At 38.3% G+C, this 24,687-nt stretch overlaps 1 protein-coding gene across 1 annotated transcript in view; it reads right to left on the minus strand.

Moving 5' to 3' along the window:
* ADCY8 (adenylate cyclase 8) overlaps window positions 1-24,687 on the minus strand; it is a 145,874-nt gene that overhangs the window by 85,944 nt on the left and 35,243 nt on the right. Inside the window, 2 exon segments of the mRNA XM_068396186.1 lie at window positions 2,162-2,292; window positions 24,078-24,227. Of these exon segments, the coding sequence (XP_068252287.1) occupies window positions 2,162-2,292; window positions 24,078-24,227 (281 nt within the window).

Raw genomic sequence — 24,687 nt, forward strand, 5'->3', positions numbered from 1 at the left:
GTGCACCCATAATATACAGGGCTGTATAAACAGATAGACTTGGCACCCAGCTGTCTGTTAGTATATGACAGTGTTCGTTGAGGGTGGGTTTATATATAGCTGTTTTTTACAGTGTGATCATACTTTGAATTTAGGTGCATCAAATTGGGTGTCTGAAGTTATGGTAGGATCTTAGTCAACAAACTAATTGCAAACAGAGCTCTAACCGATATTTCAGCAGCCAGTGAATTTTCTAGCCATGCAACTTTGGCTGTTCACTATGCCTACTATGAGCACTGGTGAATATAAAGAAAAATACACACAGACACAGACACACACACACACACACGAAGTCCGAGGTGTTGCAAGCCATCACCTAGATCAAAGCATGTAATAGCTCAGTACTTAGCAGCTGAAGAAAGGAAAGTATTGTCTACTTTAAAAAGGAGTAATATTCAAAAAGACACATATCATGCTGGCACAAACTGGAAATAACCCAAATGAACCTCGTTAGCACTTCAAAGTCAACTAATAACTGGTGTTACCATCTCGGTACCTGAAGATCTTTCATTTGTGTTGAACAAGATCACAATTCAAGAGTGTCTGAGAATCACTAATGTAACCAATAATAAATATAGTAATGATCAGGTGGATTTTAAAATATGACTAATGATAATTCAACTCATCTTCAAAAGTATGGGCTGGTAAGAGTTTGGGTGAGGATTAAGAGGCTTACAAACTGGGTAAGATTTTTACCAGTGAGAAAAAAACAAAATTAAAAGTTTAAGTACCAAAATACTTGAAGAGGAATGAGTATTAATAATAGCCTAAATTGATAAAAATAAGATTTTCAAACAACTAATTTCTCAGTTTTCATCATGAAAACAACAAAAAACTCTAACTGGATGCTAATTTTAGGGATTCATACAGCATTGGTTTAGGTAGTGTTCAATGCTCAACATTTAGGAAAAAATAAGGTGAAACCCAGTTTGAAAACATCTAGTCCCTAGCAGCATGCATAGGAACAAACCAGTACATGTAATCTAAAGACACAGAATGTTTATTCTAAATCTCTTTCAGGCATAAATTATGTTTTGACTTTTCACCCCTGACTACAACTCTTTTCCATTCAAACAGAAGGGCCGTCTTCTCCCTGTTTTGATTCTACTACAGCAACACTTATTCTGGGAATGAAAAAGGGTAATGGAAGACATTTTAATTTAGTGCAATTCAAGCCTTTTGTATAGGTCCTTGATACTTTCCACCAGATTTAATAAAATAATACATCTGAGCTACTGCAAGGCCACAGAAGAAGCAGATAATCAATTTACTCTTTTGCAGAAGTTCAAATTATGTTTCTTGAACTTGTCCAGACAAAGTTATATTTAGGTTTCATCAAAAGGCAGAGTACATACTTTCCTAGCAAACCATCTCCCATTATATCCAAGGATGCTTATTTTTCATTTCCTTCAGTGATGGCCACTCAATCATTTGCCCTTGTGGTTTGGGACAAACTTATGGAAAATGTTATTGGCTTAACTAAATATTCTGATGGTTGGGAACCACAATAAAATCAGAGGTTCTGTAGCATCATGGAGTGGAAGCTGATCATTCTGGTGTAAATGTACAATCAGGACTTATTACCTTGAGTAGCAGCTCATAGGATAATTATCACCTTCCCGCCAACTAATCTTAAGATAGACAAAATTTAGAGAGGGGAACAAAAAAGGGAAATGGAATTAGGAAAATAAGAATGATTGAATGAAAATGGCTACTAGACAGAGGAACCACATGACATGTCTACATCTTTGAGATTATCTTACAAGTATTCATCTAATTTCTCAGCATGTGGGGTCAACCAGAAGGCTGTTGCAGAATATGTGTCCATGTGCAGGCAGGGCTCCCCTTTCTCTGCAACCCTGACTGCTTAATTAAAGCGAAAGAATACACAAATGGTCCAGACCCAGTGTTCAGTTCAAAGAGATCTTGCTATGGCAAAGGCATCCAGCCATCCTGATGGGTAAAAGAAGGCACTGAACTGCTTATCTGCTCAGGGATTAAACAAGGGTATACTAATTTTGTAATTTATGAATGCATAAAGCAACAGAAGGGAAACTCTCAAACAAGAGACACTTAGCAGCATCTGAGATCTGAAACATTAAAGAGAGGCTCCTCCACACACCTGACATTCTCATAACGATGAATGTAGATCTTATGAAACTGGTGTTGCAAATGTTCATCTTCTACGTTGGTCATATCATTTATCATTTCCAGAACTACAAACCGTGGTAAGACAGAGAGCACCAGCCGTTCCTAAAACAAAGAGGAAACCAAAGTGTCAGTATCAGTCTGAATTAGTACTTCACAGGAAACTGATTGAGCTCTGCCTTTTTTAAAGAGCTGGATAACTGGCAATTTAAGATGTGACCCTCCCCTCTAAAAATTCTAACTCAGACCATTTGCAATAATTCGCATTACCAACCTGAGTCCAGAATAGGGACCCCTCTCTCTCCTTCCCTTCCTAGACAATTTTCTCTCTAAAGTTTTAAGCTTACTTCTTGGTTATTTAAAGATCCATCCTACTTATTACCTCCATTACAAGCTTCTCACTAAACATGACTTATGAACATATCAAGCACTGCATTTCAGGCAATGATAGCTTGATTAACAGGTATAGGCCAGAGGAATGTGAAGGTCCTCAGCAGCAAGTAGGATCAGATTTTTATTGTTTATTTCTCAGAACTTACAGACTGTATGTTTAGCATTCATAAACTGTATAATTAATCATAAAGCTGGAGAATAAGTAAAGCAAAAAATATGCAGAGGAATCTGACTCCTCTTCACTTAGTGGTGGCTTTTAGACACCAGGATTTAGACAAAGCTTAGTTGTATCGTCAGAGATTAAAGATAGGATAATATAAACTAATGCACACCTAAGAAATGTTTTATGGGAAAGATTTAGCCATAGACTAGTTTGTATGTTAACAGGATTACAATAGTTAACTTGGGAGTCTTCTCAACAGTCTATGGCATTGAAGTGCTTACATCATTTTGACAAACGGGACTGGATTTCAAAGTTCCTTGAACACTCTATACATAATCTCAGAAATAAGCATTTATATGTGTCAATGAAGCAGGTTTCCAGGATGACTCATTTGTCTTGTGGCCCACTTGTGATCATTTTTGAAGATCTTCCCAGGACAGATTGTGGGCTGAGCTGTTCTGCTGACCCAGAGCTGACCATTCTTTTTCCCAAAGGCCTTATATGACCTCCTTGTCCCATAATGGGTTCACATCATACAGTAAGGGTTGTACAAGAACAGCCACCAAAACAGTTCATGGAATATATAGCCTTTTCCCACACTCAAAGGCATGTGGGAGTGGGGAGAATAGGTTGTTCTGCAGATGACAGCCTGCTTCTGGCCGTCTTTTAGGCCCTAAGGGAGCAGATAGGCTTTCACTCATTCATTGTATTGACATTCACAGCAGTGTGCCCATCGAGAAAGAAGAAACTAATTTATTGGGAAGTTTGCGTAGGGTGACGCTTACATAAAGTCTCAAATCTCCCAAAACGGACAGTTGGTTGCTGGTGCTGGTAGGAGTCTCCATTGCAAGGATCCTCATGGCAGTGTCTTCAGCTGAGTCAGCAGGGACTCTTCACATGACTGTTCTGCTCAGTTCTTATAACCTGGCTGGCTCATGGTCCTGTGTGACATGTCAGTCTTACATTGTTCATTACTATTGGTATATTTTAACCACATATTAAACATTTCTTAAATATCTAAACTACCTTCAAAAGACTAGTTCACAGACCATTTTTTCAAGGACAGTTTCTATTGGGTACTTACAAATGTCTTATCTATGCACAATTTAATCACTTCAGTAGCAGGAATCACCTAGAAAAGGTCCTGGATGGGACACTCCACACAGAATATTAATTAATATACGAACATATAAATAGAACTAGACAAAGCAGGAGTTGCATCTGGAAATTTCTAGAATTGTCCAAAATTCCCAGCTCCTGTAAGAGTCCATCAATGTTTAATTGTGAAGCGGTCAATCTCCTGCTTTCATGGTGGTTTCAAGTTAGCCCATTGTGTCCAACCAGTCTGTTATCTCATCTATACAGATGACTAGCCAAGAAGCTGCTGGATCACACAGAGAACTGGTGACATAAGTCTGCTCTTTCCACACACGTAGATGTGTTATATGGTTCTTCTGAGAAGGACTGACTCTTCTGCTCATGTGCAATAGGTCCAGTCGTGTGCTCTCCTACTGGAGGAAGGTGTATGAGCTCCCTGAGCTGGCATTTGCAGATTGTGTATCCAGGATGAAGGGCTAACATGTCTCTTGACTGACTCATTTAAGTAAGGAAGAATGAAAATGAATTTAAATAAAGCCATTCAAAGTGGCCCTCTCTACTAGGAAGACTGGAGAACATATTCAACATTTTTAATGAGCTTTGTCTGTGTCTCAGGACCACTCAGGAAGAGTAAATATTTGAGACAAGTTGAAGTGACATACAATTATATACACACACATGTTTATTAATAATGTATATTATTAATGTATATTATTAGAGTATCAGTGTATATTAGTTTATTATTAGTGTGTATATACAGTACCTCAGTGCATATTAGTGTACATTTATGTATAATATTAGTGTGTAAGTATATATATACATATATGCAAAAGTGCTGTTTTCCACATAGCCATAATATAATGACTAACCACATTTCAGCAGGGTCAGGCAAGCCCTCAAAAGACTGTTAAATTCTTTCGTGAAAGCCCTAGATCATCCCCTGAGAGATTTCACAGTGCACCTGTTTCAGTGGCTCATCAGTTTGACAGCTTTGACAGATTTTGAAAGTATCCTACCCAAAACTGTTTCTCTGCAAATTAAGCTTTCTTTTTTATCCTTTTAAAGTGTGTATGGATAATCACTGATTGCCTCCTTCTCTGTAACGACCTTTCTGTACTGAAATACTGTTATTGTGTCCTCTTGCCTCAGTCTTTCTTTTCTAGATTAACTAGATTTGTCCAATGTTAGAATATATCACTCCAAATCACTCTGAGGCAAAGCTAGCAGTTTTTCACTGAACTGGCTCCAAATTATTAACCAACTTTTGCTTTACAGGATTGTAAAGAGCGAAATCTTATTGAACTAAAGAAGAGAATGTCAGTTCTGTAAGCTACTTATCACAAAATTTCAGATGACATTTTGGGGAATAGGATAGGTCAAGGGAAAGCCAGATGTGAACTTCCAAATCAGGCACACATGGAGACTGTAAAGAGGTGGAAGACACTGATGAGGAAAATCTTCCCAGGCAGTGCCCACAGAGGAAATACAGCGCAGTGTGAATCTCTTCCTGTATTTTCAAAGTAGTTTAGTGACACTGTTGTGGAGAAAGCACTTATATAGTACCAAGCCATATGGGAGGTGGAGGTGGTTTCCAGACCAGCTCTTCCCTTTCATACTCAGGAAAGGCAGTTATTTCCACAAACCCTTTCTCCACCCCACCCATCACACTTTAAAAAAGGATCTTTGCAAGTTTGGGAATTGAGATCAATGTTGAACCCAGACAGGAAGTGAGAGCAAAAAAAAAAAAATCACAGAATCACAGAATCACAGAATGTTAGGGATTGGAAGGGACCTCGAAAGATCATCTAGTCCAATCCCCCTGCCGCAGCAGGATTGCCTAGACCATATCACACAGGAACGCATCCAGGTGGGTTTTGAATGTCTCCAGAGAAGGAGACTCCACAACCTCTCTGGGCAGCCTGTTCCAGTGTTCAGTCACCCTCACCGTAAAGAAGTTTTTCCTCATATTTATGTGGAACCTCCTGTGTTCCAGCTTGCACCCATTGCCCCTTGTCCTGTCAAGGGATGTCACTGAGAAGAGGCTGGCTCCATCCTCTTGACACTTGCCCTTTACATATTTATAAACATTAATGAGGTCACCCCTCAGTCTCCTCTTCTCTAAGCTAAAGAGACCCAGCTCCCTCAGCCTCTCCTCATAAGGGACATGTTCCACTCCCTTAATCATCTTCGTGGCTCTGCGCTGGACTCTCTCTAGCAGTTCGCTGTCCTTCTTGAACTGAGGGGCCCAGAACTGGACACAATATTCCAGATGCGGCCTCACCAAATCAAGAAATGAGTTTCAGAAAAGAAAATGTCCAAAGGTTTCAAAATCTCTTTACTGAAAATATGAATATGGAATAAAATAAGTAATTGAAAATAATGTCATATAAATATTTGATAAGAAAAAACACGAGTCCTGGAAATAGCCTTATAAGTTTTAAGATGTTAAGAAATTGCAGCTTTTTATGGGTAAGTCTTACTCAAGCTTTTCAACTGTAAGGAAACAAATGCTTCATTACAGCTATTGTGAAGAAACTCTTATCCGAGAAGGAGCTGCAAAGTAGGACAGAAGCTCTATTCCAGACGAGCCCTAACCCTAACTTATACAACATTTCATTTCCTATGCATATTTCTTACTTATTCCTTACATTAGGAGAAGTCTTTTCTTCTATTTGTACCTCACCTCTCAGGGCTCAGAGAGTTTTGGTCTCCTAAAGGTCTATTTTGGTCACACTCAGGAGAAATATGAGGATAAAAAGCAATTTTAGGTTGTTTTAGAAGAATATGGTTAATTCTTGTACCAGCTGTAAGGAGAGCACCATCCCTACTGAGTACCATAGAGTAAATACAAGTGAAAATATACAGGCAATACAATGTTTCTTAGCACAGAAATCCTAAATATTACACGAGGAAGGGAAGGGTTTTGATTCTGAGCTTTCAGGTTCTCCTGTCACCATAACGGTATCTTAGCATTTAGCTTGGCAATGCTTATCTTTCTTTCTGGCTACCGTTCCTTACCCCCATTGTTGCTTTAGCACCGTCCATTGAGAAGGTATTTAAGGATGAAGACTAGGCCACTTTTCACAAGGACCAAAGTATGTAGCACCCAGGAGTTCTGGCTTCAGTTCCTCCCTGTACTATCAGTTTTCTTGTGGAAGACTAAACATGTCATATACACTTCCTTTTTTCTGCCAGAGAAACTGATGTAGACGTTGTTGTGAGACAACTTGATATTAAAAGGATATCATATAAACTAATATTATCCAGGCTGTGGAGTACGTCCCTTCTTAAGGGGAAAAAGTTGTTCAGACACAACAAGACAGAGCAAGAAGGGATGATAGGTGGAATGAGAGAGAATCATGAAAATGCTGGTTTGGATACCAGCAGGATTACATGCTGTGGATGAAATGTAGCCATAGGTGAAACATCCGAAAAAATGAAGGAATCCCTCCCCAGCATTCGGAGGAGGCAATATTGTTTATAATTTACAACTTTTACAGTGAAAATCATAAAGAATTCCCACTCTGAGTAGTCTTAGTAGTAAGTAAACAATCCTCAGCTACAATGAAAACACATTGTGGGTAAACGCTTTCATTTGTCTAGATGGCAGCCCCAGCTGAGGAGAACTGTACGTTTACTTAAGAAGGCAAAACACATGCTGTTAATAACTTCTGCTGGAGTGGAGGTGTATAATGCTAAACTCCCAAGATGGTAGCTTTCTCCTGGGCTCCTAACTGCATAAAATGGAAGATGAAAGAACTGAGGTTCTACTAATCTTTAATGCACCTGTTCTACAAATGTTTACTAAATCAAGGGCTGCCTTCAGGAGGGAGAGAAAAAAAATGATGTGAGGCAGTAATAGCTGATATAGAGCAGGCAGTGAGCTATCAGGCAGTGACCTCATCCTTTTTTCCGGTAAAAAGCACAGCTCAGACCTCCTGTTTCCCCCTACAGGGTGGTACTAATTTTAGCACATCTGCATTGTCTTGAATTTCTTCCACCCTTCTCACCTGGGAATTCAGCTATCCTCCACTCTTCTTCTGATGTGTAAACACTGGATGTGGTGCTTGTGACAGCAAGAAAACCAGTCCCTCGGGAGGTCCTTTACAGTCCTGCAAAGATAGGTTTTCACAGGAATGTCTAGCTCTAAGGTAGCTCCACTCTCAAACAAATGTCTCATGGCATCTTAAGATAGCATGTTTTGGAAGAGCTGATGACTGATATTCCAGGAACCAGAAATATTTTTGATATCTTTTCTCCTTCAGCCTTCTATAACAGAAGGCACTTAGGCTATATATTCTCTTATTCCTTCACTATTAAGATACACTGCTCAATATGACCATATAATAAATCCACCCTTTGAATAAATCAGATCAGTCTTTCAGGGAGCTATATGACTAAAGTGTTCGATGAGTTCTTATGAAGATACTTTCACAATAGCACAAAATCTTTTCACTGGAAAAAGAAATATGTTATTTCCTACCTTGTCCTTGTAGGAAGACAAATAGAAATACAAATGTAAAAAGAATAGAAGATAAAAGAAAGAAAGCAAACAGAAATCCTGGTTATTATTGAACTGCTTATGAAATCTGTGATAAGAGAATGTAAAAAAAAGGTTATTCCTTCATAGACACATGGCTAAAATGGAGAAAGTACTTTTTTTTCACAAGAGGAAAAGCTTACATTCCTTGTTTGCAACCACTCAGGAAGGTATCAGTCATCAGAAGGACCAGTCAACATGGGTTTATGAACGGCAGGTCCTGCTTGACTGACCTGATCTCCTTCTATGAAAAGATGACCCACTTACTGAATGAGGGATAAGCTGTGTATGTTGTCTATCCAGACTTTAGTAAAGCCTTTGACACAGTCTCCTACAGCATTCTCCTGGAGAAACTGGCTGCTCATGGCTTGGACGCATGTACACTTTGCTGGATAAAAAACTGGCTGGATGGCCGGGCCCAAAGTATTGTGGTGAATGGAATCAAATCCAGTTGGTGGCCAGTCACAAGTGGCATTCCCCAGGGCTCAGTATTGGGGCCAGTTCTGTTTAACATCTTTATCAATGATCTGGATGATGGGATCGAGTGCACCCTCAGTAAGTCTGCAGATGACACCAAGTTGGCCGGGAGTGTTGATCTGTGTCAATGAGCGAGGCCAACTGTATGAGGTTCAACAAGGCCAAGTGTCAGGTCCTGCATTTGGTTCACAACAACCCCATGCAGCGCTACAGGCTTGGGGAAGAGTGGCTGGAAAACCTCCTGGTGGAAAAGGACCTGGGGGTGTTGATCGATTGCCAGCTGAATATGAGGGAGCAGTGTGCCCAGGCGGCCAAGAAAGCCAACAGCATCCTGGCTTGTATCAGAACTAGTGTGGCCAGCAGGACTAGGGAAGTGATCGTCCCCCTGTACTTGGCACTGGTGAGGCTGCACCTCGAATACTGTGTTCAGTTTTGGACCCCTCACTACAAGAAAGACATTGAGGTGCTGGAGAGAGTCCAAAGAAGGACAATGAAGGTGGTGGAGGACCTAGAGCACAAGTCTTATGAGGAGCGTCTGAGGGAACTGGGGTTGTTTAGTCTGGAGAAAAGGAGGCTGAGGGAAGACCTTATTGCTGTCTACAACTACTTGAAAGGAGGTTGTAGTGAGAAGGGTGTTAGTCTCTTCCCCCAAGTAGCAAGTGATTGATTGGACAAGAGGAAATGGCCTCAGGTTGCACCAGGGGAGGCTTAGATTGGATAGTGGGACAAATTTCTTCACGGAAAGGGTTATCAAGCTTTGGAACTGGCTGCCCAGGGAAGTGGTGGGGTCACCATCCCTGGAAGTATTTAAAAGATGTGTAGATGTGGTGCTTAGGGATATGGTTTAGTGGTGGACTTGGCAATGTTAGGTTAACAACTGGACCTGATGATCTTAAAGTTCATTTCCAACAAAAACAATTCTATGATTCTACGATTCTATCAAGCAATAGCTCTAGAATGTTTGTTTAAAATAAAACATAGTTAATTTGGCACATGTTCACTAAGTCAAGAAAAATGTGCCCAGCACATTTGATATCTTAACCTTCATGCTAGTCATTAAGGTATGTTAAATGTTATTGGCTGCACATAAGATCTGGCAATGATCCATAAAAACAGAGGTTAATTTGTATGCCTCTGCAGCAGTCCTCCTCTATTAATAGTGTAGCATGTGAAGAGCTCTTGTCGGCATCACAATTAAAAGTGCATATACAGCTTATGTCAGTGTTCTGTGTTATGTATGTCACGCTGTGGAGGAACATGACAAGAAAAATAACATGTAAGTGTGTATGTGTGTAAGTGTATGTGTGTCTATATATATTTTTACAAGGTACTCCAGCCACCAGTCAATTCTCTGGTACTGAAACATTCAAACAACAGAGAATTCTTCACTCTACAGGCATGAGCTGTCCTTTGCTGTTCCAAGCTGCTCTTACACCACACCAGACTGACAGGGTGGTGGGGATGCTGAACCAGGCCCCTTCCACAAATTGGGCACTGAGAGATGGACTCTAGTGTGGATCACGTCCATTCTTTCTTTTCTTAAAGCTGATGCTAATGTTCTACGGACCAAGATGTGTCCCTCTTCACAGGCCGTTCCCATCACTTAGCTTCAGTCCAGCAGTCAGAAAAGATTTTCTGTTACCCAAGAATGAGTGTTAGGTCACTGTCCCCTTCATATAAAGAAAGATCCTCGCACATAACTCCCCTTTAAACTAGTTAAATATTATTATTCCCATTTCAGAGATTTAGATACTGTGGCACAGAAGAAGAGCACAAATATGTGGAGGTCATGTGCAAAAGAGCAGTAACAAATCACAGAGAAGAAAACTGCAATTTTTTATAGCCTACTGTACCTTACTATTTGCGTGATTAAAGAGCCCTCACATTTCTAGTCAGTCTCTCCTGAAAGGCATTTTCAGAGAGGGAGAGAAAGACATGAGGAAAAACTATCTTCTCTTTTTCAGAGAAAGGCCTAATAAAGAAGTGTCATGAACTCTAGGATGGAGGAAACTACATTATCCAGTTTTGTTGAAAGCTTGCTAGTTCAGCAGTTGGCTAAGTGGAGACAATTGAAGAGTGAGCAGCAGCAGTGGTAAGTGGTTTAAAAATGAACAGATATATTTGTTCAAGAGAAAAGACACAGAAGAAAGAAGATAGCAACAAAGGAATGTTGTAAAAAAGCTGGTGATCTATTCTCTTATTAACCATTCATGACACGAATCAGCCCTAGTCTTTAAGATGGAGTAGTCAGACTTTAGAGTAAGTAAACATGAAAAGAACCTTTAACTCAAGGAATAATCAAGAAAAAGAAAAAAAGACCAGTAGAAATCACTAAATGTAACAAACTGATGGTACAACTCAGGTTTGGATTCAGACACCTGAATTTTGGTGACTACAATGTAGGTACACTTAAGCTTCCATTTTATCCAGTGAATCTGGAGACATAACTCAACAGACCAGATGTAAATGACTACTTTGGTGTCACTACAGGTCTCTTTGGGCTCCATTGTGTGTATTGACTAGATCTCAGCTGACTGTAGCAGGAGCTCAGAGCTGTAAAGAGTATGTAGTCACCTAGTTTAGGAGATGTCTAAATATGGAGCTGAATCCTACCTAATCTACTCCTTCAGGAAAATTCAGGAACAGTGAAATAAATCCTGCAGTGATAAAGCCAATTAACTTCATGAGTCACATATGTCTGTTTAAAGTCCCGAGACTGTAACATTTCTAATGCCCACTACTTGTTTTATGCATCTGCAATAGTCATTCTTTGTTAAAAAACTTCTCTGTGGTCTGCATGCACTGATCCCTTCTGTCCCTCGTACTGAAATCAGGGGGTATCAACAGTGCTTACAACTGCACAAATGTAGCTAGGCACATTTGTGGAGAAGTAGAACATGTCCCTGATGAGTAAATAACGACCTTTGGAACAGTTTTTGAGAAGAGTCAATTAACCAGTGCACAATGTCTCGGACCTGTGAATAAAAATTAACTGGAGACCTTGCCACTAAGGCTAATCAAAGAGAACAAAATACCAACAAGCATAAAACATCAACAAGCAATCTGGGACCTGCAGGAGGTTGCCAAGAGGAAGGTCAAACTCCCCAAGGTTTCTCTGCAGTTCATGTGAGGGCATCACCCCTGCAGGGTCTGCTGTCTGCATAAGCTCCCTGCACTAACTCCCCTTAGATGGTACCGGGCAAGTGAAATGCTGTCTATATGGCCCTGGGGTTTTCCTTTGTTTCTCAACATCTTTATTGGGGTTGGCTTTGCCAAGGAATGAAAAGCCGCTCTTGACCAACAGTTCAGTTCAGGTTTTGTTCTTCCTCCTCTGCACATACTTTCAGATGGATGAACCTACATATACCTTGTGAGAGGAAGTCTTTGGATTGGGGAACAAGTTGATTACGGCTACTCCCAAGAGACTTTTGTAAAACTGGAGTGGACATACCCCAGAAATGTTTAACTCGACAGAGACTCTAGAGAAACTGCCCCACACTTTTCATCTCAATTTTTAGGAATCATTTTGCCAAAACTGTCAAGCTTGGCTTTAACAACATTTACAATTAATATCATAGAGAATTTATTGTCTTAAGCGTTGAACTTAATAGGATAAGAAAAGGGCTGTTCAGAGCAGTGGTTTTAGCCTTTCTGGAACACATGAGCTTTTGTTACGTTTAGGGAAAGTAGATAAAAATGGTATTGTTTTCTACTGAAAAACTGACAATGTTCAGAATAGATGTCATTATTGTAGATGCCACTCCAGAAAATGGGAATTAGTACCTCTCATTATGACAAACAGCTCTAAAGAGAAATTACTTCATTCTTTCTTAGTGCACAATGGACAGTCTATTTGCAGCTGTTCTTTCTTGTGCATTATTGAGACAATGGCAAGTAATTAAAAAATATGGAAGGAACTACAATATCTAATATGTTCAGACTTGTAGGGTTATGAGGTTGTCTGTTAGCTTTTACTACTTACTGCTGCAATTTGCGATATGAGCTATATCAACCTTTTTTTTACTTGAATTCAGACAGTTACCATTCCCACTCATCCCATCCTTGGCTCATGTTCTGTTCAGGCATCTGCTGTTCTCAAAGAGAAACAAGGCCAGATTACACAGGAGGTTTTGGATTCTCCTTTTCTTTAGCTATTGGCTATGAAACATAACTAGGGTCTGATCCAAACTGATAACCCAGCGTTTATGAGAGACTCAGCTTTTTAAGAGTGACTAATTAGTTGTTAACTGAAAAGTATTACAAAGTTTGTGGTAATGTGAGGAAGAAAAAGCTTCTTCCACACCCTTCTTGTAGGAAGGACATTTTATCCAATTGTTTCCTCAATACTATTGTCCAGAACAGCGTGAGACAATATATGTAGCACATACTGAAGGGAAGGACTGCAAGATACTGCTGGTCCTTTGCTTTGTTTGGGTAATGAATGGTTTGAAGATTCAAGTACCTGAAGCCACATAACAAAATCTTGGCAGGGGTTGATGATTACCAGTCTATTGCCAGGTGTCAAAGGAGGTGTCTTTCTCTTGAGCCAGTTGGCTATCTAAGAATGTTGCAATCTTAATGCCTGCTTGCCCTGTGCTCCCTGAGCAGTAGAAGGCTGATTCTACGGCTGCCAGTTTGTATTTTCATGCCTTCCCAGTATCATTTTGGCTTCATAAACACTTATCTCATCCTGTAGCATGCTGGGAAGGGGTGGAACAAACCTCCCTGTTGATGTTTTTGGTGTGGTACCTGTTACTGCTGCTGTGTGTATCTTTGAAATGAAAAATTCTATTCCTCCATAAAATATTTACAACAATATTTATAAAATTATTTTTAAGAGTAACACGATTAATCATGAAACTAAGTGCAGCTGACGCTTACACTGTATGGCACGGGCACAATGAATCAGCTCACTTTAATGCCACATCAGCAGCACTAACTTTCACAGAAGTGGGTGGGAGCACGTCTGGGAATAAGAGCTGCAGGGAGCAAGTCTGCGTTTCTTGACAGCAGTGGCCAGCTGTTGGATCTGCTAGGCTAGATCATGAAACAATCTCCTGACACTTCTTTGTCATTTGAGCTGTGTTTTAGCTTAGGCAATAGGAACTACAGGTCTCAAATTCAGTGCCAGTGTCTATATTGAGTATGACCAACGGCTAATAATCGCAGATCTTCTGGATCCTAACACATTTTTTTTACCTCCTGAAAAAAGAGCATGTTAGACTTACATTCCATTACAAAACCCAACCATGTGACAAAGATATGCGGTGAAAATCAGGAGGTACAAAACAAGTTGTACTACCACCTTGCCTTGTTGACATGAACATTTATGTTTACAAGTGATACTGTCCAGCCTCACAGTAGTCCATTAAACATATCTAATACATGGAAAGGCAAATTTTATAGTTTTGTAATTTTGTTTCTTCCAATCTCATGATGATATTTTATTTATTTATTCTGTATTAAGTGATTGTAGAGAGAAAAATATCCAGAAGAAAAACAATTGTATGGAAATAAGACACATATCTCAACAAAAGATATTGTACTGTCTTCTAGTATATTGGCTTCCATAAATTCCATTTAGATTGGACATGAAGGATGGAGCCACACCTTAAGAAGAGGAGAAAGATACCATATATACTGGAGACTGATTCCTTAATGGCATAACCGTAAGCCATTCCTTATTTTACAGGAATAGAAAATGAGAGCAAAACAGCTCCTACAATTCAATTTCGTTTTAAAATATCAGAATGGCCCCATCTGACTTTAATGTCTGTAGTGCTATGCCCTGGTATACTTTCACTTCTTTAGGACTGCTTTGACTTGTCTGCTGTTCAGTCTTCATGTAATTGTTCTGTGCTGTTATTACTTTCTGTTCATTTAGAAGTTTTTTTTCCCATTTTGTTACTTTTTTGCTGTTTCAGAATTACTAGGCAACTTCAGCAAAATATACATTTCTCAACAGTACTAGTTATTGCAGCTAATGACATGGAAAATGTCAGAAAGCAAGCTCACATGCCATTTATTTTTCAGCTTTATATGAATAAATCACTGCAGAACAAGATGTAAAAGAGCTAGGAGGTCATCTATTCTGGTTAAAACCAGGAATACACCTTGTCAGAGACTTACAAGACTCCAATACTAAACAGTATAAGCTGGATAAAACTTCCCTTGGGAAGTTTCTATAGGTGGGAGTAATGGTCACTTTCTGAAAATCAAATCCCTTTTAATAGGCTTGTATGTGAGTACTTAAATACCGATGGTGTGAAAGACTTTCAGCTTTTTCATAAATGTTAATCCAAAAATTTTATTTTACCTTAAATTATCTCAGCAATGGCATCAGTGACTTGACTTTGAATAGCTTAGAACTGGTACTGCTCATGGTCATATTATTAAAAACCATTATCTGGACCACAGAGTCTCTCTATTAATTGTGAAGCATGTAAGGACATTGTTAGAGTCCTCCTACAGTCATTTCAGGTACTAATGAAAGTCAGTATAAACTTGCCTTAGTACCCTAAAAATTCTGATCTTGAACAAGAAAGAAAAATGACCTTAAAATGAGTAAGTATATTCAGAGCTCAGGAAAAGTACTAGCCTGATGAATTTGGAGCCTGGAGTTCTTTATTTAAGCAGAGATGACTGTACTGCAGACCAGCTGGAGGAACTGTCTCATCGCCGTAGGGGGCTGAAACTATTTCATTCTCCTTACTTGTTTCACCTTTGTTCACTTCCCTGAGACAATCAGCAAGGGTCGCTAGTCAGTGGCAGCTGTGATAATGGCTTTTTTTTTTATTAGACACCTCTTTCTTTAGCAAGGAGCTGAGAACACAAGAGGCACAGGACAACAAAACCTAATCAACGAACTATCAGTCCCATTCACTATTGAACAGCACGGCATTTAAACAGTCTGGTTTAGAGATGAAAAAACCTCACAGATTTTCTTCTAGGGAAAGCCCCCATGCCTGAAGTCCTGACACTCTTTGGGATTATTTTTCCCCTGTATAAATTGCAGTCAGGGCCTGTTTCTCTAGAAACAGAGAAATAATGATTTACACTGGCTGTAAATCTCATTATTCTGTTTGAGGCCATGTGACTAACCCAGATTTGCAAGGAATAAGAGAGCAGGCAGAGGATGATTTTTTATTTTGATTTTACCTTAAATTTCTACTTGAGAGCAAAACATGGGGGTTACGCTCTGATGATAAGAAACAAACATCAGCAGCAAATGTGAAGGAACAACATTTAAAATCTGACATGTAAAATGTTGTGTTTTCTACTGCAAGTAGGTTGAGCAGATGGGGTGTTTTGAGACAAGAAGCTGTAGAAAATTTGCATGCTGGTCCTGTGATGTGTTCCCTGGTACCTCCAAAACTTAAGTGCATGCAAATATTGCTTCTCCCAACCCCAATAAGTAGGAAAAGTCTGTCAATGGACTTAGGAAACAGATAATCTTCCAAATCACAATATGGATATGGATTGTAAAGAACAATATAGAGTTTGCATATTCCTTTGTTTGTTGGATTAACCAGTATGTTATACTTTGAGTATGATCCTCTGAGTACAAAAGGAGCAATTCTGAGTACAAATTTCTATTGGGATCATGGTTCCTTAGAGAAAGGAGCTGAGGGGAAAGGAAGTCGGGATAACTCTGAAACCTTTCTGAGTATCTTACATTCAAAAGACCTTTTCTTATAAAGAAGAAAGCTGGCTAAAATGCAATATCTAACCAGAGGTTTACACAGGATTTTTAATTTGGGGGTTATTGTTTGCCCTTTAAAAATAAAATTGTGATCACAATTTTTTTTATGAAGCATTTTAAACTACTTCTACAATGAAAGAGGAGGGTCATGTGATCTCTAAAATTCAGATTACTCTTTTTTTAAACCAAATCTGAACTTTATCCTCATGCCACTTTAGAGGGATTTTCATATTCTTAGCACTAATATAAAAAAGGACGACTTTATAGTGTTTAACCCTCTTAAAGTGTCCTTTCCAATCCCAGTCCAATCTGCTCTTACTTTAGAGGTTACAAAGTACTGATCGTTGATTAAAATCTAGATCTGTAAGAGCTTAATAAAACCTACACAACATATAAGCTTCTTTTTTTAAAAAAAAAAAAACAGCAGAGTTCATCAATCTGCATAGAGCTTCTTAAAGCTGTAGGAAATAGACATTGTTGCAGAGGAAAGCGTAAAAAAAATCCTCTGGAAGTAGAGTTAGAAGGGAAACAAATGGTCAAACAGAACAGTTTTCTAATGGAAAAAGAGATTAAGACAGGATTACAGTTTTTCCACAGATAACAGGCAGGAGAGACTAAATATGCCAACAGCAGACTTCTCTGAAGACTAAGGGGTGTCTTCTTCCATAGCCCTCATACCCACACTGGAAAAATAGAATGTGTGTTCATACCCGGAAAACAAAAGAAGCCTCTTCTCACCCAGACAAATGGTTCTTTAGAGCAGTTGAGTTCAAATCCTGTGTGGAAATCGAATGAAATAATATCCAAAGTGTTTTAACTTTCAAAATGAGCTTTAATTGAACTTGTGAAATCGCCTATGAGAATAAGATTAGCTGGAAAGTAGGTGTCCAATAAACCAATGGCAGGACTTGTAGGAAGGAAATGTCTGCTAAGGTGTTCTCATAAAGGACTCTTCTCATTAGACCATTTAATGAAGAAAAGGTTTTTTCTTGTTCCTCACTAATCTGACTAAACCCATAACTCTGCCTGCAGGTTCCTGTCTTCACCCCACCTTGATGGGAAGCATCCCCAGAAGCTGGGTGGGTCAGATATGATGCCAGCCTGGACCTTCTCACCTGAGTACTCCTTGCAAGACAAGAGGTAGACAGTGGTTGTTCCTCCACAGCTGTCTGTCTTAATTGTTCCTGCATCTAGGCTTCACCTCCGTCTCTTCTGCCGGTGTGCTAGACACCCAAGAAAATAGTCATAAGGCTTAGGGAAGACATTGAGAAGGAGTTTTATTTCCACAGAAGAGGACCTTCTCTTGGTGGAATTTGAGATGATGCCTGCTGAGAAAACGGTCTGCTTGTTCAAGACTGTGCTGGAGGGAGATGTAAAAAATACAGCTAAAGACACTAATGAATTGTGGCTTTGGTACCTTCTAGTGCTAGCTAACTCCACTGAAACTGCTCAAATGTGGTGCTAAAGTAGAATAGTTTTCTCTGCTTCTAAAGGCTTAGAGACTGAAGGATTTCTTTCTGATTTGAGTCTTAGGCCCTCCCAACAGCTTAGCACAGCAGTGGCAGTGCAGCTTTGCTGGTAAGCTCTGTGCACCAGGTATGGAGTTTTCTTTTTATGAATGGTGCAGAACCCTCTACAGTGAAACCAAGAACAAACACCTCACTGGAGGATGAATGTGAGCATCACACAGATCTGGACTGATTTCACCTGTCATCTCAAACAGCTGCAGAGAAGATCCTTCCTTCATAAGATACCATCAGATGCTCCAAATCTACCAGAAATAATGCAAATAAAATGTTTCAGAGAGGCTTTATAAACTACTGTTCTTTTGAACACTAGTCCAATCTACAGTTTATTCATGTTAGTAGCATACAGTCTAACAATTTTGCTTAGCTTGAAAGCAGCCTCCCACCCATATTTCTCTATTGCTTTACCTGGGCTTCATTAGTCTCATTGGTCTAGAGGGGTCTTGGATGGAGCATAGAAGTGTGGCCATCACATAGAAGCCTCTTAATTATGCATAAAATTACTTTTCTCTGAATAGCAGTCCTGTAAGGTTGTGATCTCATTACAAGGTAAGAGGTAAGTGCTGGACTGAATTTTAAAGTTATTTAGCTACTTAACTTCTGTGATGTTCCCTTCCCAGACATTTTAAGCCTCGATTTCCAGCTTCAGTCATAAGAAATTTTGTAAGTCAAATACTAACCTCCTTGCACAATAGTTGTTTTCAGATACATATAACTTGGCATATGTATGTGTCGTGGAGGAAGAGGCAGGGCAACAAAGTTATCTAAGAGACTCTTTATAATTAAATGTTAATATTTGAAGGTTTAAAATATTAGACAAATTACAAGCAAAGTTGAATTACTGGAGGAAGAGCAGGTAAGGACACCAGAGATACATTATAAATTCAATTCTTCTTAAAGTCATCATTTAAATATGTGTCTGGATCTAATACATCATTCATTTAAAACTTGGGGATTTTGTATGATGAGAAATAGAAATTAAAATGAAATTTAATGCAGGTTCCTGCTCTTCATTGAGGGCAATTTCACAGCATTTTCACAATGAGGGAAATGACAAGTTCATTGTTTTTGAAAGTTTTGCAGTAGCTAATTAAGCAAGTTATATTTTCTATTATTTCCCGTGCCCAGATATGATGAAAGCAGAATTACCTGCTGTGTGCTTGCAATAAAATCAAGGTAAACAGGAAGACAGTGGTTTTGAAGTGATTATTAACAAAGTACAGTACTGGGTGTCAAACTTTTTGAAACACATACATAGATAACAAATCAAAATATTGACTCAAGATTTCAAACAGGTAGTGGAAAGTGATTATATTCTTGCAACAAAATGGACTTAAGAAAACTGAGAACCTTGTGTTTGCTGTTTATTCATAATTACAATGTGTTGAAAACAAGAGGACAACTTTATGGCTGCCATTTTTGGTTGGTTGGTATAACTACATACATTAAGCATAAGCAGCTAAATACATTTCATTAGAAAATATTTAAATTAATGATTTGATCAATAACTGGTAGTCTGAGACTGTTTTTCCAACGCTTGATTTTGTCTGTGCTATCTTCTCTATCTTGCTTCTGTGATATTTCTATCTATCTATGATACATTTTTTCTGGTACTCATCAGCAGTGGAGTCTCATTTAACTAAGCCAAGCTCTGAAATGTTTTTGATCTTCACCGAAATTCTAATTTTGTAATGAAAATTGGGAAAGAAATAGACACAGATGTTCCCTCAGTTTCACAGAGTGCTGGGATTTCCGAATGGTGTCACACAGATAATACCGTACAGTTATGCACAGAAACATCATTAACAATGACTGTTGGAGTAATTCTGCTTTGTATCCACAGTACTGTTAACCTTAGTAATAGAGTGATTAGAGTTAGAAAATTCATTGTAATTGAAAATGCTAATATGTACTTGTTAACAACCCACACTGTTTAAAAAAAAAAATCAGATCCTTAATGAATTAGTCACATTTGCAAATAGATCTAAAACTCCTATCTTTCTGAAATTTTACTCAAAAGTCTTGTTGAGAGTAAATGGTGATGAAAAAAAGATGTAGGAGCTTAATTGTATAGAGTTTTGAAAACACAGAAACTAGAAATTAAGTCACTTAAAAGCTTTGAAAAACTTTGGCCAGGCTCCTAAAGTCTTTTCCATCACACAGGTCTGCAGTTTGCCCCCTTCCTTCTTGTGCAGTAAGTGAATGAATTGCAATTAGTGTAAAAGCTGAACTTGCACCTGAGGATATTTTCTGTGGACAAAGAACCAATGGCACTGCTTCAGATTTACAAAGACCATACATGGCACACCAACATTTCTACAGAGCAAAATGACTTTGACTGTCAAACTGGAAAACTCCACAGCAATATTGAAATAGAGCAAGAATTTCTTAAACCCTGAAAACACCACAAAAGGAAGAAATCATAGACTGCTGGAAAATAACAACATCTGGAAAACAAACTGTCACACCTAACTGCCCAAATTTCAGCTCAGAGTAGCACAAACAACAATAAAAAAGAGGTTTTTTCCCCCTAGTGGGATTTTGGTGGTTTCACCTTCTATTTTCATTGTGCTCTACAAAAAGGTATGATGGCAAATGAATGAATGAAACTGCTTTCACTGAAAAAAAATGAGCTAATTATATGAAATTTATCAGGAAATACAGAATCATCTCTTGCTTTCCACCACAAGACAGAAGATGATATGGTAGAAACTTTGTATTACAGAAAATCTGCAAATACTCATTAGAGGATTGTCAAAAACATCTGAAACCCAAACGGATCCTCACTTATCAGTATTATTGTTTCCTTGTACAGCTCCACATGTCTGATGGTACCTCTTGCTTGTCTCTAAAACATAAGTTTATAAAATGTTTAGCTCACAACTGGGTGACTTTCCACGACTGGCTCATTTAGGCATTACACAATACTGAATAATGATAGCAATAGCATTTATAGTTATTAGAATGGTGGATGATTAGAGATTACAGATCTAAGGGATATTGAGAAATTGGAAGGGTCATTTTGAGAGTGCAGAAACTTGATTTTTTAGTTTTAACAATGCACAGTAATGAACAGAAGTATATCATCTGAAGCATTTGTATAACTTTTATAATTATAAAAAATTGGAGTCTTATTCTGCAATTACTTATGGAAGAGCATATGATTCCTTGTTGTATTTTTTAACCCATGTTGTTTTTTCTTACTTTAATTTTACTGGTCTTCTGTTTTAAATAAAGTAAGGACAAAACTAGACCCTATGGGACCTATCTGGCAAGCTGTCATACTTCATATGATGTGTCATATGTATGATATGTCAATACAATTAGCCATTGTAATTATCTATTATTTTCAGTTTAAGAAGTGAAAGCTGTGTGAGGTGGAAACAAACCTTGAGAGATTTTAATTATGTCGCTCTTTACTGTAAAAAGCAGCAGTACCACCACTGAAAGCCACAAAAAACTTGACCCTGCTGTAAGAAACATGAAGTTTAGACAGTTTATGAGAAGTGGAGGAGAAATAAATTAAAGAGAAACAGAATTCCTGGAATTATCTGGAAGAATTACACCAAAAAAATATTCCTCTGTTTTCTCTGCACAGTTTTAGCTCCTCAGCCATAGTTTTAGAAATTTTCAGAAGTCACATCACAACTATCGGCCTGCACACACTTTCCCCCCTTTTTTCCCCGCTTCATATATCAGAGTTATTTTCTAGAAAGTCATAGAATGAGTTTATTAAACTTCACCAAGACTTAATCCTTACTTTTTATAATGTGATATGCATTAACAGATAATATGATTTTTACATTCATGTGAACTACAGATGTCCCGTATCATGAAATATATGGCTTCAAGATAGATAGAAAAATGCTAGCAGTAAGTGAATTACTGCCTGCGAATACTGATCAGGTGACCATGAACAAGCTGCTCAAGAAAGCAGTCACCTAAAATGTGACATCGCCTGTCTTCTTAAAGAAGATATGTTTAGAAATTGCTTAAATGAGCCTCTACTTCAGAAGTAAAAGGAAAGAACAGAAGACTGAGGGAAACAAGCTCTTCATTCCTCAAGACATTCCAGTAGTAGAATATATAAATGAAAAGCTGAAAAGTGTATTATTACATGTATCTTATATATATATATATATATATATATTTGTAGGTGTGTGTAATACCATAGTTTCAAAGTTCCAGTAAAATTAATTGGAAATATTTCAAAATGTTTTGTTCTTAAACTTTGGGTTAGTTTATAATTAAATTGAATTTTAGAAGAGATCTTTCATTTGGTGCCTTGATGTCTGGTCTTGTGGGCATTTTCCTTGGCCCAAATACATTTTTCCTTATGCATTTCCAGTCATATGATGCTTATGACAGGCTACTTTGTTTCGTTATAGGTGAGTTTCAACTGCAGTGAGGTAACTTTCCAGGAAGTTCTGCCTTCAGGGGACAGCACAGCCCTGAAGACTTGCAAGGCACTGGGCCAAGACAAAATGCACAGTTCAACATTGACTGATTGAGAACAAATATTTCAGATCCAATGTCTACTTCCCCCCTCACAAAAAAAAAAAACCCTGATTTTTTTTTAAACCCACTCAAATGAAAACAATCTCTCTTTATTTTCCTAATAGGAAATAAAATTACAGTAAAATTAAATTTCACAAAAAAAAATGTTGTCTTTTTAGAAATTTCATTTTCCATGAGAAAATAAAATAATTCTAATGGAAAATCCTCAGAATCATCTGGAACAGGAGAATCTTTTGCTAATGTTTTATAAAGATTTTTACAATGAACTCTACAAAACAATGATCAAAGTAAAGCTTCCAGAATATTAGTTTATAAAAGATTACACAAGAAGAGAAATGCAAAATACCCCAAATTCACAAAAAAAAAAACCAAAAGCCATAAAAATGTGGTCCTACAGTTAAAATGAGAACAGAGCATGCTAGATAGCATCCCTCAGAACCTCTTCAGTCAGCAATGGCTGGAGAGATGTTCTGGCATAGGTAACTTACATTACTCAGCACAGTCATGCATTCATACTGAGTCATTAGCGAGTAAAGTCTAGAATATGACATCTTCCTAAATCTCTGTATAAAAACATGACTTTCAAGAAGTCAATGAAATAAAAATGAGAAGCAATACAGCCATCTGTACAACAGGACAAAAAGAATGGCTAAGTTCATTTGAGAATGAAATAGCAGTGTATCAAATATATAGACATATACAGGTTGTATTTTGATCTTAATGCAAGTTTTTCAACAGCACGTGAACCTTCTGATATTTCAGTGGGAATGCAAAATATATATAGCATGCATCCCATTTCTGCTCCCTTTGTACAAAATAATAAGCAGCAAACTTCTTCTTATTCAATGCCTCTTATTCTGGATTGGAAAAAATGATGTATCTATCTAAGAACAACCACACCTGCTTGCATCAAAAGTTCACCTAACACAGTATGCTATTGTGCACAGTGACCAAAAGGAGATTTTTAGAGAAGAGTTTAAGAACAGAGAAAGCATATGGTGATACTTCCCTGCAGTGGCCTCCCAGCTCCAAAAATTCATCTGTGAGCCAGAGGTGATGATTTAGTATTTTCTTTGCCTAGATAGAGTTCACTTCCATGAACTTGCTTAGTTTTCACTTGACTGATACAAGTTTTAATATCCACAACACTCTGAAACATGAAGTTCCCCAGCTTAACCCCTCTTGTGTAAAGAACCATTTTTAAACATCTGCCAGTTGTGTTGCATTTGATGGCCTCTTCCTCTTGTATGGGAAAGGACTATGAACAGCCATTCCCTATTCATCCTGTTTCACAGTGAAAAATCTTTAAGATGTCATATCAGATCAATACACATCAGCAAAATAACAGCATGAAACTCACTTAACCTGCACAAATCAGGTGACATCACATTGGAGTCAGCGAGACTACAGAAGCCCAGTCTTGTCCAACTATCAATTCCAGTTAATACAAAAACAGGATTGTTTCTCCAATACCTGTCGCTGATTTTCTGTCTCTAGTCTCAGTCTGGCTTCTACACATCTTCTGGTCTCCAGGAAGGCTTGACGTTGTGCTCTGTCTGATAGGTAGCTAATGAAGATTCCTGCGGTGTTCATACACATAAATAACACTGCCTGAGCCGCTATCTGCAATGAACAACAAATAGGATTTGATCAGACAGGAAAAGCAAAAATATCTGTTTAAAAAGAGAAAAAGAGAGAGAGAGAACGACTGCTCTGCAGTCATGTAGGCTATAAAACTAAATGGTTAGGAAAGTTTGCATAAAAGAATCTCTTGGATCTTAATTATAGGCATCAAACGTGTAAAATTCTCTCTGCCTTGAGGAAGAAATATGCAGTATTTGGGGGCATTAAACTCTAGCTGAACCACAAATGGTGTTTCCAAGAACTGACTCACAGGGCTCGAGTCAGGAATGATTACAAACATAATTAACAGTTTGTTTTTGGACTGCCTCTTCTGTAAAAGTGCCTTTGTGATTTGTTCCATGGCTGTTTGAGAACAAAGCCATATTAAGGAAAACAAAGAGTGTCAGTTAGCTAAGAATTGATGTCAGTGATAATAGTTATTCTGTTATTATTGACCAAA

This window comes from Nyctibius grandis, chromosome 3 (genome assembly GCF_013368605.1).
Source record: "Nyctibius grandis isolate bNycGra1 chromosome 3, bNycGra1.pri, whole genome shotgun sequence".
NCBI lineage: Eukaryota > Metazoa > Chordata > Aves > Nyctibiiformes > Nyctibiidae > Nyctibius > Nyctibius grandis.